Genomic DNA, 16,493 nt, shown 5'->3' with positions numbered 1-16,493 from the left:
CCATTAACTGTCTCCTGGACGGGCACACGGATAAAATAAATACAAAATGAGTTTTGGTAAAAGTTCTTTGTATTATTTGGGCATGTGAGTTTCCCACTACATTAGAGAGCCACCCCTGCTTATAAGGAATCAAACAAAATATATACTTATTCATTAACATGGGGTTACCGTTATACATGCTTGTAGACTTAAATACAGTATATGCAACACACAAAACATTATATACTATTTTTGTTTCAGCTTCTCTGTCCCTGGGTCGAGCGAGTTGTTAGAAAAGTTGTCAGTGTTGAAGAAAAAATACACGTGTTCGTCGTGTTTGAAGAAATTTTGGACTCCATATGATCTGAACGCTCACGCACGCATACACACAGGAGAGAAGCCGTATTCTTGTGGCATATGTGGTAGACCGTTTAGACTGAAACATCATCTAAAAAAGCATCAAAAGATCCACAATCCCGGCAGGCATTTGTACTGTTTATGCTGTGGGAAAAAAAAGGCATCACCCCAGACATTTGATGATCATATGTTGATACATGCAGAAATAAAACAAGGAACTATACAAAATAATGCAACAAATATTTAATGTATGCAATTAACCAAGAAGGTGAAAATAACTGTAGAAATAAAGGAACTTGATTTGAGTGGCGAAGAACATATTTTACATGTCGTGAAGAGGAAAAAGTTCTGAAAAATGAATAGTTTCATAAAATATGTTTCGGTGCTTTTTAGGAATCAAAATAGCCATTTTTTTCGTGGCAGTTAGCCAAAATCAACTATAGATCATTCCATTATGAAATTCACTGTGCTTTATCTTTTAATAACGTTTTTTAATGTGACTCAATGGAGCAATTTGTTAAATATGAATAAATGCACTTTTTGTTCCTAAATAGTTGTTAAATATCTTTCATTTGCTTTATTCCGTTAAACATTTCTATGACTACAAGGTAACTAATACTTGTTCGTTAGTTCATTGTAATTTAGCGTATCCTTTTAGCATCGAAGCTATATAAAGGATTTAGGATTTAGATTTCTGGGCTCTCGGCATCTTATGGCCATTTAGCCCGTCACGTTGGAGGGATGACGTCCCTCGGCGAGCACATTATCCGGGGAAAGGTAATGAGAAAGGATTGGGGAAGGAAAGAACCGGCCTGGGGCCTATAAGTTAGGTACCACCCCGGCATTAGTATGGTGTGAATGAGGAAAACCTCATTCAAGGTGGCTGATCTGGAAAAGCTGTTACATTTTTTCGATCGAATTCCCCCACCGGGAATCGAACCCGGGACCGCTCGCACCGAAGGCGAGAGCGTTAGCGGCTACGCTACCGAAGCTATATAAAATAGAACCCGATTCTTAAAGTAGAATCCAGGTACTTTTCTTTAAGCCACAACCGGGAATCAAATTTGGGATTGCGCTTTAATACTCGTATTAATAGAATACTTACGGGAAAGTACTTTCGAATGTTATTCAGTATTGTATTAGATTAGATTGGGGGACAGCGTAGTCTAATGATTAGAACATCGGTCCCGGGTTCGATTTCTAGTCGGTGCTTCTCCAATTTTCGGCATCCACCCAGGCAAACTGGGAAGTCACGTGCATAAAAGACGTGATGGCCACTAGGTCAAGAAAGCTCCCGATACGCTGGTTAGCGATAAGGCAACGCGGCGCATTGACCACGCGCTAGGCTGGACATAGCTCCACCAATCGCTAACATATGACATGGAGCGGTTTAGGTCTACAAATCGGGCCGTTTTTTATTTTATTTATTTATTTATTTATTTATTTATTAGTTTATTATGTTCATTTTTGTTATAGGTATGCGGACTAATCATAATATGCAAAACTCAATTGTAATGAAATAGTAGTCTTTGTAATATATTATACTTCGAACTCTAAATGTAATAACTAAATAAAATAATCTACAAACCTAATTTGAAAAAAAAAATCACAATCTTTCACAATCTTGCTATTTCAGGTAAACAGTTTCGTTAGACCCCTTATTTTTTGAGCTTAAAATACTTTAATTTCGCAATTAAGTGTTGTTCTCTACAATATTTAGTAAACAAGTTAAAATGAAACCACAATAAGAAATAAAAAAAATTTTTGGAAGTCATTAAAATAATCTACCTAATTTACTTTCCTGCATATGTATAGATTTAATATAGCATATTCAATTCTGTTGACACAAAACATTATATAATGTTTCTCTTTCAGCTGTTCAGTTCATGGACCAAGTAAGATCTTAGAAAATACTGCTTCAAAAGGGAAAAAATATACGTGTTCGTGGTGCTCGAAAGAGTTCCCGACCCCAGGTAAACTTAAAATTCATACTTACATTCACACAGGAGAGAAGCCTTATTCTTGTAATACATGTGGAAGACGATTTAATCAAAAGCAGCATTTGAAGACTCATTTGAAGATTCACAGTTCCAATAGACCTTTCTATTGTACACAGTGTGGAAGGACTTTTGCCTCACAGCAAGTTCTTGATAGTCATGTGCTTATACATAAGATTATTCATGACTGTTAAGCACACTTCATAATTGTACAGATGTTTAAAAATTAAATGACTGAAATCTATAATACATACTTAGAATTCCAAAACCATCCATACAATTATGAAAACTAAAAGAAAATTAAACTAACTCAGTAAATATTCGCTCAACGGGAAAAAAAATAATCAAAATTTGCGCTTTAGTGTTTTAACAGGAATTTAAATGACTAAACTTCACTATTTTATTACAAATAGACAAAATACTTATACTTTTTGTCGTATCTGTGACTTAATTTTTTAAACTTCATTACTTTTTGAATGTTTCTTTTCTATTATTATTAACGACGCAAGTGATTAAAAGTAAATAAACGTGCTTTTGGTTGTGATCATTGATATATCTGTGCTCGGAAAATGATACATGTTCCATCCATAAATCTCGGTACAATACGACACTGTATTTGTAATAGACGTAATAAATGTAATGTTATCTAAATTGTTTATTGTGTGATAATAATGTATTGATATTACGTCTATACTGTTCCATCTCATCAATAGTATCAACATGATGTAGTTTATTATATGCTAACAAGCTACGAAATCCATGTTCAAGAGATATTTTAAACCTTCAGCAGATAGCAATATCTTGAATATTCGACGAGAACAATCAATACACCACATTTTGTGGCAATTAAAACTATTGCTCGTATTTTTTAGTAATTGAAGTCAAGAAAAGTCTCTTGTAAACCTACAAGATCTGTTTCGTGAATACAGTTGCTGTATACAACATGAATTAGATCTAGATGATATATAACAAGGGAAGTCACTGCTTCAGTTTTTCGAGAAATTTCCGTTCCACTAGAGTAATATAAATATATAATTGAAATGTACTTTCAAATATGAAAAGTAACTATTGTTAATATATTTGTGGATTGTCCATGATTTTGACTATCCGAGCTCGACGTGTTAGCCATGAACGTAATAATCGGAAATTTGCTGTGTTAGAATTGGATTGTACCATTGATACATTTTGAATTTCTTCTACAGATAAAAGTTCTGTCCAGATATTTTAAATATTTAGCATTTGTATTTTTATATCGTTTTCTAAATTGATATTAATACATTTCACTGTATATCAAGAGTTATTTTCAAATAAAAAATGTAAAATTAAGTTGTAAGAAAAATATGTGTTTATTAAGATAAAATTTTAAACAAAACAAGAACGTGAACTTTCATATTCACCATGAAACACAAATATTCCTTCCAATAAATTGCATATACCCAGATGTGTATAATATACCGTGCTTTTTTTCTTTCTTCTCAAGGCGGGGAACTTGGCGCATTATCGGTAAGTGTTGTAAAAGTTAGGGAGCAATCCGGTTAGGACCGGCAAAAGCTAACATTAAGAACTAGAATGTCTTTCTTAACTAAATATTAACAAATTAATAAACATTATAATTCTTTAATTACTTCCATTCTATTGGCGGTTAGTCCATACATTGTATAACGTCTACACTGAATTTGTATTTGAAATTATTAGACACATCGCAGTTGCATTCGAAAGAACAGCTAAGAATATTTGAGAAACATATCATTTATCACACTGCGTACTTCGATCAGGAACTGAGAATGAAACCTTCGTCTCATTACCATGTGTAACGCGCAGCATTTGTCGATGGTAACAGGCTGACTTTCAAGGCTAACAGCGAGAAGAAAATAAAAATGTTTATTTCATTCAGTTTTATTTCAAATGTATCAATATTATTATTATTATTATTACTATTAGTAGTAGTAGTAGTAGTAGTAGTAGTAATATATCCCAGTTCTAGTTCCAAGGAGAGATATCATTTTAAAATGTTCTTAGATTAAGGAAAACAGATAAATGCTATTTAGTTTCGTTTGTACTAATTACTGATCAAAATTGAGCCGGCGGCCAACTACCATATCATTTGGCGATGTTTATGCGTCGCACTGTATGTCTACAAATTTGTATAAACAAAAGAATAAATGGTTAAATATTTAGCAATGAAGAAATAGTCAACATTTGAAGTTTAGTCTTAAAATACGTATATGCTTTAATATTACAGTAAAATTTGTTCGGTTAATAGAACCTGTATGAAATAAAATCTTACGCTTAATAATTGAACTTTGCAATTCGGCGCGTTTATTAAACATAATTTTGAACAGTTATAACGTCTCTTAAGGGAGAAATTTGTGTATTGCGAATATGAAGATCCTTTTTCGTTCGAAATGTTTAGGTTTATAATTGAGCTCATCTGGATGAAATTACTTACTTTATGAGCTGCATAATTGTACCATAAAAAAAAAAAAAATCTCGACTCCGTAAAATGCATGTTTTGTCAAGCTTATTCAAGAAATATGTATGTTTTTTTTAACAATATTTATTAATTTACTTTTATTGATATACGTGAATTGTATGAATCTTTTCATTTAATACCAACACAAAATGTTTCACATCGGAGCCGATGTCGTGATCCAGTAATTCAGGTCTCTCGGAGGCGAGATATTGTGGTGGGTAACGGCGAATACTGGTAGATTTGGTCTTCGATGCTGATGTGTGATCCCATCAGATTCAAGTCCCGGTCATGGTTTGCAGCCCACGTTAGAAGTAGATCCCGTCCACCATAATTTCATTGTTGCATAAAGACGAAAAAAAACTCAAAATAATATTAATTTTCACAGACAATGGATTTTTTGGCGTTCAGAATTCACTATGATGTATGATATATTATTGTATACATCAGTGCTATTCTCGAAATTACAACGAATCTACAGATGCTTCATACATTAAATTCTATCAAGCATTTAGGTTTGTAATGCCCCATCAACTTATGTAATGCGTTACAAATATATAATTTCTTTGTGTTATTAATTACTAAATAGTCATTCATTTGTTATTGCATGGTTATAATTCTATTTCATTTTATTCATACTTATTAAATTAATTATTTACTTTAGTGCCAAATAAAGACTTAAAATTCTGTACCTGAAAAGCTAATGTTGCATGAAGAAGAAGAAGAAGCAATTCGACTGTTGAAATGTTTGTTAAATGAAACTAAGTGTGACTTTTAATAAATGCATAAATTGAACATTAAAGATAGCAAGAAATAATGTAAATATATGTAATTAAAGCGTAAAATACTAATAACAACATTTTACTACCGATTGAAAGCTATAACTTCGTTGAAGGACAAATTGATAGTGAAAATTATGTGCTGCTGAAGAGTTAATTTTGTCCTCTAGAACCAAATTCTATACAGCCTGCCGCGTGATAGCTAAACTTAAGCAAATTCAATAGGATTTAATTAGAATTTAAGCAAGATAGTTATATACTTATTTACGCATGAAAATATGTTTACGGGCATCGTTTGCTTCCTGCATGTCTAAGCTGTTTGTTCATGTCTGTTTATGCACTCTCATGATTCTTTATTTACTCTTAAGAGCTAATTACTTTTATAGCACACAAAGAGTGAAAAGTGACTGACTGGACTGAAATTCGAACCCGAAACCTCTGGCATACCGTGCCGATGCGTTAACCACTACGCCACCCTGTCCGCTTCCCAGAACAGCCACTTACTTTTAAGGTCGTGCTCTCCACTAGGACCATGTAGGTTATACCACAGACCACTGCTGTGGTTGGACAATCCCTATGTACATATACCGAACACCTATGACGGTTGTAATTTCGCCTGAAGCAGCTATTGTATCATTCCGAAACGTTGTTTCTGAGGTATCAGCCTCAGAATGGAAAAGAAATTACTCTCAAAATTGATGTGAGCGTATACAAAAGTGAATATATCTTAAAAATGAATAGTTTGAAAAAAAATCCATTTGCAGAATTTCACATATCTTTTTTTGTACTGATTGCAGAAACTTCTCCACCAGTCCTCGTACTAACTATTTCATGGGTATTTATTTCTAAGTATTTAATCATGCTGAAATTAAAATAATAATAATAATAACAAACATATAATCAAAACACACAACATAAACATAATGGTTTGTACTGTTGAAGAAGCCTCAATATTTTTTTTCAAAATGAGTATTTCATATACTTACGAGGAAAGTAGATTTGATATAGTATATACATATTTTCAAGACATTGTAACGTGCATATTATAGTAATGAAATCTGGCGTAGGATCCACTACGGTAAGTAGCCGACTAGACGGCTTTAAGCTTTAGCCATGTGAGGTCTTCTATTATTATAATGTTAACATTATACAGAGAATTATTGCTCTTATCTCGCAAGCGTTCCAACGGAAATAATATCATATTCACTAATAATTTCGGTCGCCAGACGAGCGTCTTTCCTCCGGTTATGTGTGGATAAAGTTTTAAAGATGTGCTGTTTTTCTACATCTTTATAGGGAAAAAATTAGGTTTCCCACATATAATAAATGTGCATTGGAATAAAGAATCATGGTTGTTGTATATATATATTTATATCTTGTTTTCGCCGTTATTGCTCAATGTCTCCTTATCAAAAAGGACTAATTTCAATAGTTTTTCTATGCATACAGTGCATTATTCATAGTACTAGACCCTTGTTGTAATATATAGTAACTTGAAAGAAATTTTATATACGTATAAAGAAAACTAATAAAGTTTACTTACTAATAAGCTCTTAGAACATAGTCTTCATATGACACAGCCAACATATTTAAGCTAAGATTTGTTTCCAGCTACTTTTGAACGTTTTTCAGCTTATTCAAAACTAGTTGTGAGAGAAATTTGGTGTGAATATACAAACCAATTGGATAAAAAATTAGTGCAAAATACATATATTTAAATTGTAAGTAATTATGTTCGTGTATCGTGTTCGTGTACTAATTATTTACTTAGTTCACATCACATTAAGCGTGAACTAAGCGAACACGATACAGGAACATAATTACTTACACACTATCAAGAAATCACATTTTCCAATTAAATTTCCTCTATGTTTTACACAGGATTATTTGCTCTAATGAAAAATTATTCACGTACACATCTGTCAGTGACAACGTTTTGTGTAAAGCTTGAATCTACTTGATATGCTTAGTGATTTAATCTAATTTGAAAGGTTTTTGAATTTCTAATTACATTTTTTTTTTTTTTTCATTGAAGCGACATCGCTGTTGTGATAGTCCTGACACAGCAGAACTCCCGCCCTTAATGTCTATTTGTATGTTCCTATTACTGACCCATTGTTTTGTCATGCTTTTATAAGTATTACCACGTTCGCATTAATCTCGTAGATATCAGCTTACGAGTTACGACCCATACAATAATTCTCATAATTTATAAATGCTTGTTCTGTATTTATTGGAGATTTTAAGCTTAAATTCAAATTTGCTGCTATTTTCTTTAATCTGTATGATATAAAACAAATAAAGAAAAAGAAAATGGATTAAAATTCGTGACGTTAGTCAGCTTCTTAACATCTAATTTCAAGAGATTTTGAGCCACTAAATGCCATTTTTAGAACGTGCAGGTATAAAAACAGTTTTTTCTGGCGTGAATGGCAAATACACATAATTTTCGTATTGAAATCTTCAGCGTTAGCCCTCAGATATAAGTTAATTCAGACATTAAATTTTATTAAATTGAAATGAACTTTTTTTTTTTAAATGGACGTAAGCATACTAGTTGCAGATTCTCTTTAAATTGTAGTATTAAACTGATTACTATCTTAAGGAAAGCCGAATCCAAATAGTTCAAACGATTATCCTTTTCAAACTACTGTAAATTTAATTTTTGTCACTCTTGTTTAGCTCTGTAAGGATATATTTTAGTTGATCATCTGTTCGTATAGATAATAAATACGTTGTCAGCATAATATCGTTTCCATTGGAACACTTAAGAAATATAAGTTTCAAAAAGTGTTCGCTGCGCTGCTTCCAGTTTTCCAGAGAAATTACATAACTGCCTTTATAAATTTAATAATTGTTTTTATGTTCTGTCGTATGTTTCCTCTTAATTCATTTTTAATGTTTCATTAGATGGTTTCATGTACCATATGTTCGACAGTACCTTCGGGAAAATGTTAGTGGTGAAAAACAACTAAAAATAAAGATTTTTCATTGAACATAGGAGTTTTAATACAGAAGAATTAGGTTTTTAGTGTAACATCTCTTAAGTAGTTTTCTGAACGACAAAAATGTGAAAATTGAGTGCCAATATCACTAAGTTCAAGTAAAAGTCAGTAGTAATGATGTTTTAAAACGTTATAACATAAGAGTAAATGCGATTCAAATGGATAATATAATTATTTGTAGTTAAAAACAGTAAACTCACTTTCTACTTTGACATACTCTTCCAAAGCAAGCTAAACCTTTGGACGTTTCACAGTGTTTTAAACTAGGTAAACGTTTACATCGAATTGAATTTATAAACTCAAAAAGTATTCCAGCTGAGATCTTTGTTCTTACTATCACACGTTGTATATACGATTTATTAGTTTTCATTTCTTGTGAAGTTCTAAAGCCAATATTCCATATTTAATATCAAAGAGCAATGACACTTCGCCCAAACCATTTGCTTCAGCTTGGTGCAATACTAATCTGCATATTCACTATTCTCCAAATCATGAGCTTTTTGTTCTGAATTGATCTATAAACGTTATTATACGATAATTATACTGAACAATAATTTAAGAAAGGTTATTTGCGTAGGTTGTTGCTTTTTGATTCGGAATATATTTATTGTATGGGCCGCGGTGGCTCAGTGGTAGAGCGTTCACCTCTGGTGCTTGGAGTCCCGGGTTCGATCCCAGCCCTCGCCAAGTGAACTTTGTGGTGGACAAACACCGTGTGCGTGGGTTTTCTTGGGGTTCTCCCGTTTCCTCCCACTTTGTTCATTCCACCATTTCATTCATTACTCATCATCACCGTCTCTTTTAGCCTAACCGGCATAAGCGTGGAACGTAAAACTCAAAGATTTCATTTCATTTCATTTTATATTTTATTGTATAAATACACGGGCAAACTGGGCAAGGCTATGTGATAATATATATATATATATATATATATATATATATATATATATATATATATATATATATATATATATATATATATATATAAAACTATCACGTAACAGTTTCAACACAATAACTGTGTCTTCATCAGACTTCCACTTCCTCTGGCTGCTTGGGAGTTGGTCATCACTTATATACTCTCCGGAGATCAACTTTTAATTAGGCTCCGCTCCTTCATTAAAAAGTAGCACTTGTGTGCCTTTTTAGCTGTACATGTGTCCAATTAAAAGTTTACTTTTTTCGCTGGATACATTCTGTCCTCTAATAATCCTTATTTTCCTTGTTAATTTTTTCTCTTTCTTTCTACTTCCTTTTGATTTCTTCTTCTTTAAGTAGAATCTTCTCCCACTCGTTAATTAAAAGTTGATCTCCGGAAAGTATATGAGTGAAGACCAACTCCCAAGCAGCCAGGAGTGGAAGTCTGATGAAAACACAGTAATTGTGTTAAAACTGTTACATGATTATGTTTTATATATATATACGATACAATAGTTATTGTATAACTGTATGCGTCGGGACTTTCGCTTTTTATCATTCAGAGCTCCCTCGCGACTACATGGTTCGCGTGCGTGCCTTTAACGCAGAGACCCGGGTTCGGTTCCCAGTGTGAGCTTGTGTGGTTTGGATCTCATGTTTTGTTCAAAGAGACATTAAACTCCAATCCAACAATAACCCTTTTTAAATTCTCTTGAGGTATACGTGCAGTCAGAAAGAGTGCCTGACTGTAAAGGTTACATGAGTACATAATCTCTCTGATCTTTACGTAGGACAGAGCAATTTTCATTCAGTGTGGAAAGACCAACAGAAGGAATAATTTCATTGATTTCTAATTGTTATGAATTTCTAGAGAAAATGTAATAAAAAATAAGATCGAAATATACTTCAGTTTTATATCTCGGTTTCATAGGTTTAATTATCATGTCCTTTCACCCCCAAAAGTGAATTCAGGAGGTAGTTACATATGAAAGCGCTTAAAAGCAAACACGTGAGAACCGAACACAAGAAAATAGGGATTTAAAATTGATAACTAGATTTCGAGGTTTTAATTTTTATCAGAACTTCGTGTATTCTCTCTCTCGTTAGTGGTTCCATTTCTCCAGTCTTTTCATGTGTCACTGATAATTGCATATTTACGTGTTTTCCTGTTCTCTGAATTTTCTGTTCGTGTAATGCTTCGTCTACCTGAACTGCAACCACAGTATTCAGGGCTTCTTCAACATAACCTGTTAAACCATCTGATTTTTTGTTTGTTTGTTTAACACAAAAATCAACCTTCATTCTGTGTATAGTAAATGATGGTTATTGGTATTGTCGGCCAATAGCTTATGCGTACGAATATTGAACACAGAAATGCAAAATACTCAATACCTTCACTTACGCTGCGAATTACTAGTTTTTGTTAATAGTGAAGCCATTATTCCATGTAAAGTGAAAAATAACTATATGTTCCAAGTGTTTATGTTATATACATGATAAAGAAAACAAAATGTTTGTGCTTTTTATTTTTATATTGCAAATAATAACGAATAATAAAATTGAAACTTACGGATTTATCGAAACTAATACAAATAATTAAAAGTAAAACAGTAATAATTTTAAAATGAGTTCAGAAGAAGTTAGAGCCTGAACTTCTATGTTGCTTGATGTTGATTCTGTCAGACGCTACTTGCTGGTCTTCAAAATGTTTGATTGTGATATAAACAAATGATATTTATTATAATAGTATAGGATAAAACACTTGCAAGGGGACTTGAAATTTGAACCTGGTTTACAAGTTTGTTTTGCTCATCTCGGAGCAAATAGTCCCTGACTTCTATTTCTTGTTCTACAATTTTTAAAGAACTTTGTAAATATATTGGAAATAGTGCTTCATTTGAGCACAACCAATATAAGTATTTTAAACTATTCGAACTGTATCTTCATGTTACCAACTGCAGTGAAGTTAATAACATCTGCATGGAACTTCGTTGTTATGTTTAGAGAAATTTATTATGATATTTTCAGTTCTACAACTCGATTCAATTTATTAGTATATTAATCATGGAAAAAAATATTTGTATTCAGAATTCACCTACTTGATGTTGCTGTCTTAGATCTTCCTACAACTCTGGGATTAATTCGACGAAATTAAAGAAATTCAGGTAGGCTGATCATAAGAAAAAGAAACATTTGAAAATCTATTCTTTCTAAATATGTCATGAGTTTAACACTAACAAGTTATTAATTTTCTTTTTCTTCTTCTTCTTCTTCTTCTTCTTCTTCTTCTTCTTCTTATTATTATTATTATTATTATTATTATTATTATTATTATTATTATTATTATTATTATTATTATTATTATTATTATTATCATCCTAAGTTAAACATGGTAAAATGGTTTGTATATAACTATAAATCATTACGAGCACAGTACAAACGAAAAAAAAAAAATAATAAATTTCAAATTTTTAATTTTTGTTTAAGGACGAAGTTATATTAGATATTATATAACCTTTCATTGAAGTAGTTAAGTAATTATCAAAAACAAAAACTAAGCTAAATAAATCTTTCCCAAAATGTCTCTATAAAATGTAAAATAGAATTATTTTATTTTCAGTTACTTCGGTGAGACTTCAAACCCCATATACCCAACGTATACAGTGGATGGTAAGAAAGTCTATGTTTGCTCATGGTGTTCCAAGCCTTGCTCTTCTAAATCTGATCTCAGGAAACATATTCGTGTCCACACTGGAGAAAAACCTTTTATGTGCCAAATATGCTCTAAGAGATATAGCCAGAGCAGTCACCTGCATCGCCATGTAAGGAGTCACTCAGATAAACCCTTCTATTGTTACATATGTAAGCAGAGCTTCGAGGATCAACAACAGCTTCAGATACATTGCTTAATGCATTAAGTTTAACAACAAGTACAAAGTACTTAGTGTGTGTGTTTTTTTGTTTATGAGTGCGCGTTACTTGTGGGAGAATATGTCAAGTTCAACAATCGGTACGTTTGAAGTTTATATGTATCGATGTGTGTGTATATATCTACAGAATGTGCGTATATGTGTGTATGTGAGTACGCGGAAAAACAATATGTGTATATTTGATTTGGAAATGGTGGACGAACATTCTTATCGTCCCTCTCGAAGCAAAGAGGCGTATCTCATTTTCTTAACTTCTCCAGGACACAAATTTAAACCTTTTCTCATTGTTTATTCTATCGTCTTCTTTTAAAATTTAGTTTGATCTTGTAAATTATATACCTGAAATGAAGGAAATCAAACTAAATTTTAAAAGAAGACGATAGAATAAACAATGAGAAAAGGTTTAAATTTGTGTCCTGGAGAAGTTAAGGAAATGAGATACGCCCTTTTGTCTCGAGAGGAACGTTATAATCATCACGAATATTTTTTGTATCACTGTCAGATAATTTAGAGGTTATTGGTATATGATATTTATTCATATATAATATTTAGCTCTAGCGCTAGCAAAAGTAGGATGAACCTAAAAGAAATAGACACTTTAAAGCCTTACAAAAACAAAACTTTTAATAACATATTTCGAAGAGTATGTTCGGAACTTACAAAAGGTTAAGTTACAAATGATTTGTAAGTTAACCTTTTGTAACACAACAGATCTCAACCGGTATAAGGGGGGCGCGGTGGCTCAGTGGTAGAGCGTTCACCTCTGGTGCTTGGGGTCCCGGGTTCGATCCCAGCCCCCACCAAGTGAACTTTGTGGTGGACAAACACCGTGCTCGTGGGTTTTCTCGGGGTTCTCCCGTTTCCTCCCACTTTATTCATTCCACCATTTCACTCATCTCTCATCATCACCGTCTCCTTTAGCCTAACCGGCATAACCGTGGGACGTAAAACTCAAAGATTTCATTTCATTTCATTTTTTCAACCGGTATAAGACAAATTAGGTTAAAGTGGGTATGATTTGATAGTTGTAGTCGAAAGACCTCGTCATGACAATTCGATTAACTCAAAACCCCAATCGACTGAGACCATTTCGTTTCATGCCGACAACATTTACCACAAACTTTGCGAAAATCAAATAAACAACACCTTCGAACGCAGACAACAGCTCTACATGTAATTTCATTCATTGTTTATTAACATATGTATTTACTTAAAACTAGCACCTAGAAACTAACAAGATACATTAAACTTAATGTTGGCAAAGATTAAAGAAAACTTTAGTTTCATGTTTGAATTATGATAACAAACAATTTATTGAACTGATATCTCGAAAGTAGTAATTAACAGATTTAAAACAAAGATGCATACCAAAGTTAGTTAAATCAATTTTGACAACGAAATGCTTCAAACAATATGTATTTTTTTGCACCAGGAACAACATTTACGAGCAAGCGACACACACGAAGGACGATAATCCTAGAAAGTAAACTTCACAAGTTTTCGAACGGGATTGCTCGTCACGTATTCGATATCCACTGAAACAAACCAATGTATCAGTGATATCTTGAAATGCACCTACTCACACGCACAGGTACGTGTCCCATTATGTAAAATTTGGAGGTTCGGTGCGCAAATGAAGGAACTCCCACAATGAAGAATGTAAGATCTCTTTCCATTAGCCATGCGTAAAAGTGCCCATTAAACTCAAGCTGTGCAGGAAACATCGTTTAAATGTCAACTAGACTATGCAGCATTGAAGAACATATGAATATTAGATTATATTTTAATAGGAGTCAATTCTAAACTTTTTGATAGTCCTTTTTCCAAATTACATATTATACTTATAACATATTCATTATATATTATCATATTATTATCTTCCTTGTAAACATATATAATTCTTATAGTTCATCATATCATTAAAATCATTTTCATCTCCTTTTTCAAGCTTATAACGGCTGTATTCAAAATTAGAATTAATATTCTCACTATATTTATAAACATAATCAAAATTATTAATTATCGTTCATTCTGTTTTCTATAAAGCTACACATCATCTGTGAACAAATAACAATATATTTGCAACAGTTTGAACCGATTTGATATTTCTAGGCATTAAATATAAATACATACATAATTTTACAGATGGATTAGCTTTTGACGAACGATCCGAGGTTTTTACTTACTACAGCTTCATATTTTTAAAGTGAATTGGTAGTTACAAAACACAAACTCATACTGTGTAAACTATTTATAAAATTGAACTGCTAACTAACTTTTAAATTCGATTCGAAAAAGTTATTCTTTAAATTTTAATCTTGATATCACAAGATGCGGACCAGACATCCCATCACCAAATGAATTTTATGTAATGCGCTTCGGGACAGCTAGATAATAGCGGCGCATTACAGACTCCCCTTTGTTTGACAAGATTCGATGTCCATGTTTTTCTTGAAGTATTATTTCTATAGAATTTGCCAACTATATATGGACCAACTAATTCAAGGATTTCCTAACAGTAATCGATTTCCTTGTAACATAATGTAATCACAGTTAACAACAATCACTTAACTTAAAGCAAACATTATTGACATTGTTGATAGTTTCCGAATGAACAAAACACTAAATAACACCAACACATATTACAACACCATTATATAATAATTGACACACATGTCAAACCTAAAATCTTTGGAAGGCTTAGGGTTAAACTTGAAAGATTCAACCTGTGTCAAATACAAATTCTTGTAATATTCCCAAATGCCAGGATCTATTAGTGCCTATCCGGTTTCTTCTTTTTTTGTGTCCTTTTTTGATTTCTAGTTCTTCTTTCCTTTTAAATCTTTTGTTTCCAATTCGTTCTTGACTTCTTCCTTCTCCTTTTTCCTGTTCGGGAACTAGTCTTCCCTGCCTTTGGTATCCAACATGCCAATACTTTTCGTTTCTTTCTTTTTCTTTTCCACATTCTGTTCCTTTCAACAATGTTGCTTTTTCTTCTTGATTTGTTTTGTCTTTCATTTCTTGATTTCATCCTTTTCCTTCTCCATCTTCTTCTGTCACTTATCCTTTTACTATCTTTGTTTCTTTCTTTCTTTCTATTTCGGCTCCTTTTACTTCTTTCTTTTTCCACTTTCTTGTCCTTTCTTCTTCGGTATTTCCATCTCTTGTCCACTTTAAATTCCCTTCTTCTTTTCGTCCTTTTCTGGAGGTTCCCCAAATATTCTTTGGGTTTCCTTTTCTTCTCCTTCCAGTAGTTCTCCCAAGGTTTCTTCCTAGTTTTCTTTATGTTTGAATATTTATCCATGGTTGGAGCTCCTTGAAATGGTTCTTCTTCAATTTTATAGAGTTGTTTCCTTCATCAGTAATAATTTCCTCTTCATAATAATTTTCTTCTTCTATTTTAGTTACATCACATAGTTCTTCAGATTCTATCTTATCCATTATTTGTTCTTCGTTGCCATTATCTTCTTCAGCCTTTCGAACTTCTTGAAATTGCACATTTATAACGTCCACTACTTCTTTTTCTCCACCAACGATCTTGTTATGTTCTTTTCTATCTCCAATTATCTCATGCCGAAGTTCCAAGAACTTACTATCGTGTTTCATGGTTAACAATGAGAACTTCTTGTTAATTTTATTTCTTAAGTATTGTTCAAAATCAATGTTAGTACGTTTAAAATTACTCCTCATATAGTCCAAGAATTCGGAGAAGGTTTTATCACTCTTAATAGTATTTTCGGTCTTCATTATTTTCATTAAGTTACCTCGGATCACCATCTACTGCTGCTACCAACTGTATTGTTCATTATTCAATGAGTATTGTCTTCACTGCCGGTCGTATTCTTCACCTGTACCTCAGAAAATCCTTTGTTACGGTCGAAATTTTATGAAATGCACCTACTCACACGCACAGGTACATGTTCCATTATGTAAAATTTGGAGGTTTGGTGCGCAAATGAAGGAACTCCCACAATGAAGAACGTAAGATCTCTTTCCATTTAGCCATGCGTAAAAATGCCCATTAAAACTCAAGCTGTGCAGGAAACATTGTTTAAATA

The 16,493-nt window shown here is 32.6% G+C and overlaps 1 protein-coding gene across 9 annotated transcripts in view; it reads left to right on the top strand.

The window, feature by feature from the left end:
• LOC145680677 (uncharacterized) overlaps nucleotides 1-16,493 on the top strand; it is a 246,213-nt gene that overhangs the window by 163,679 nt on the left and 66,041 nt on the right. Inside the window, exon 4 of one of the 9 annotated variants that reach the window (XM_081751548.1) lies at nucleotides 12,126-12,652. The exons of 6 other annotated variants lie outside the window; for them this stretch is intronic. In XM_081751548.1, the coding sequence (XP_081607674.1) occupies nucleotides 12,126-12,423 (298 nt within the window). In that variant the 3' untranslated portion in view covers nucleotides 12,424-12,652. Of the gene's footprint in view, nucleotides 1-240; nucleotides 825-2,211; nucleotides 3,661-12,125; nucleotides 12,653-16,493 lie in introns of those variants that run through there. 2 more of the 9 variants (XM_081751545.1, XM_081751540.1) reach the window with 2 other exon arrangements.

This window comes from Thermobia domestica, chromosome 3, assembly GCF_964235325.1.
Source record: "Thermobia domestica chromosome 3, izTheDome1.hap1.1, whole genome shotgun sequence".
In the NCBI taxonomy this organism is placed as follows: domain Eukaryota; kingdom Metazoa; phylum Arthropoda; class Insecta; order Zygentoma; family Lepismatidae; genus Thermobia; species Thermobia domestica.
This window is presented reverse-complemented; position numbering and strand designations above follow the sequence as displayed.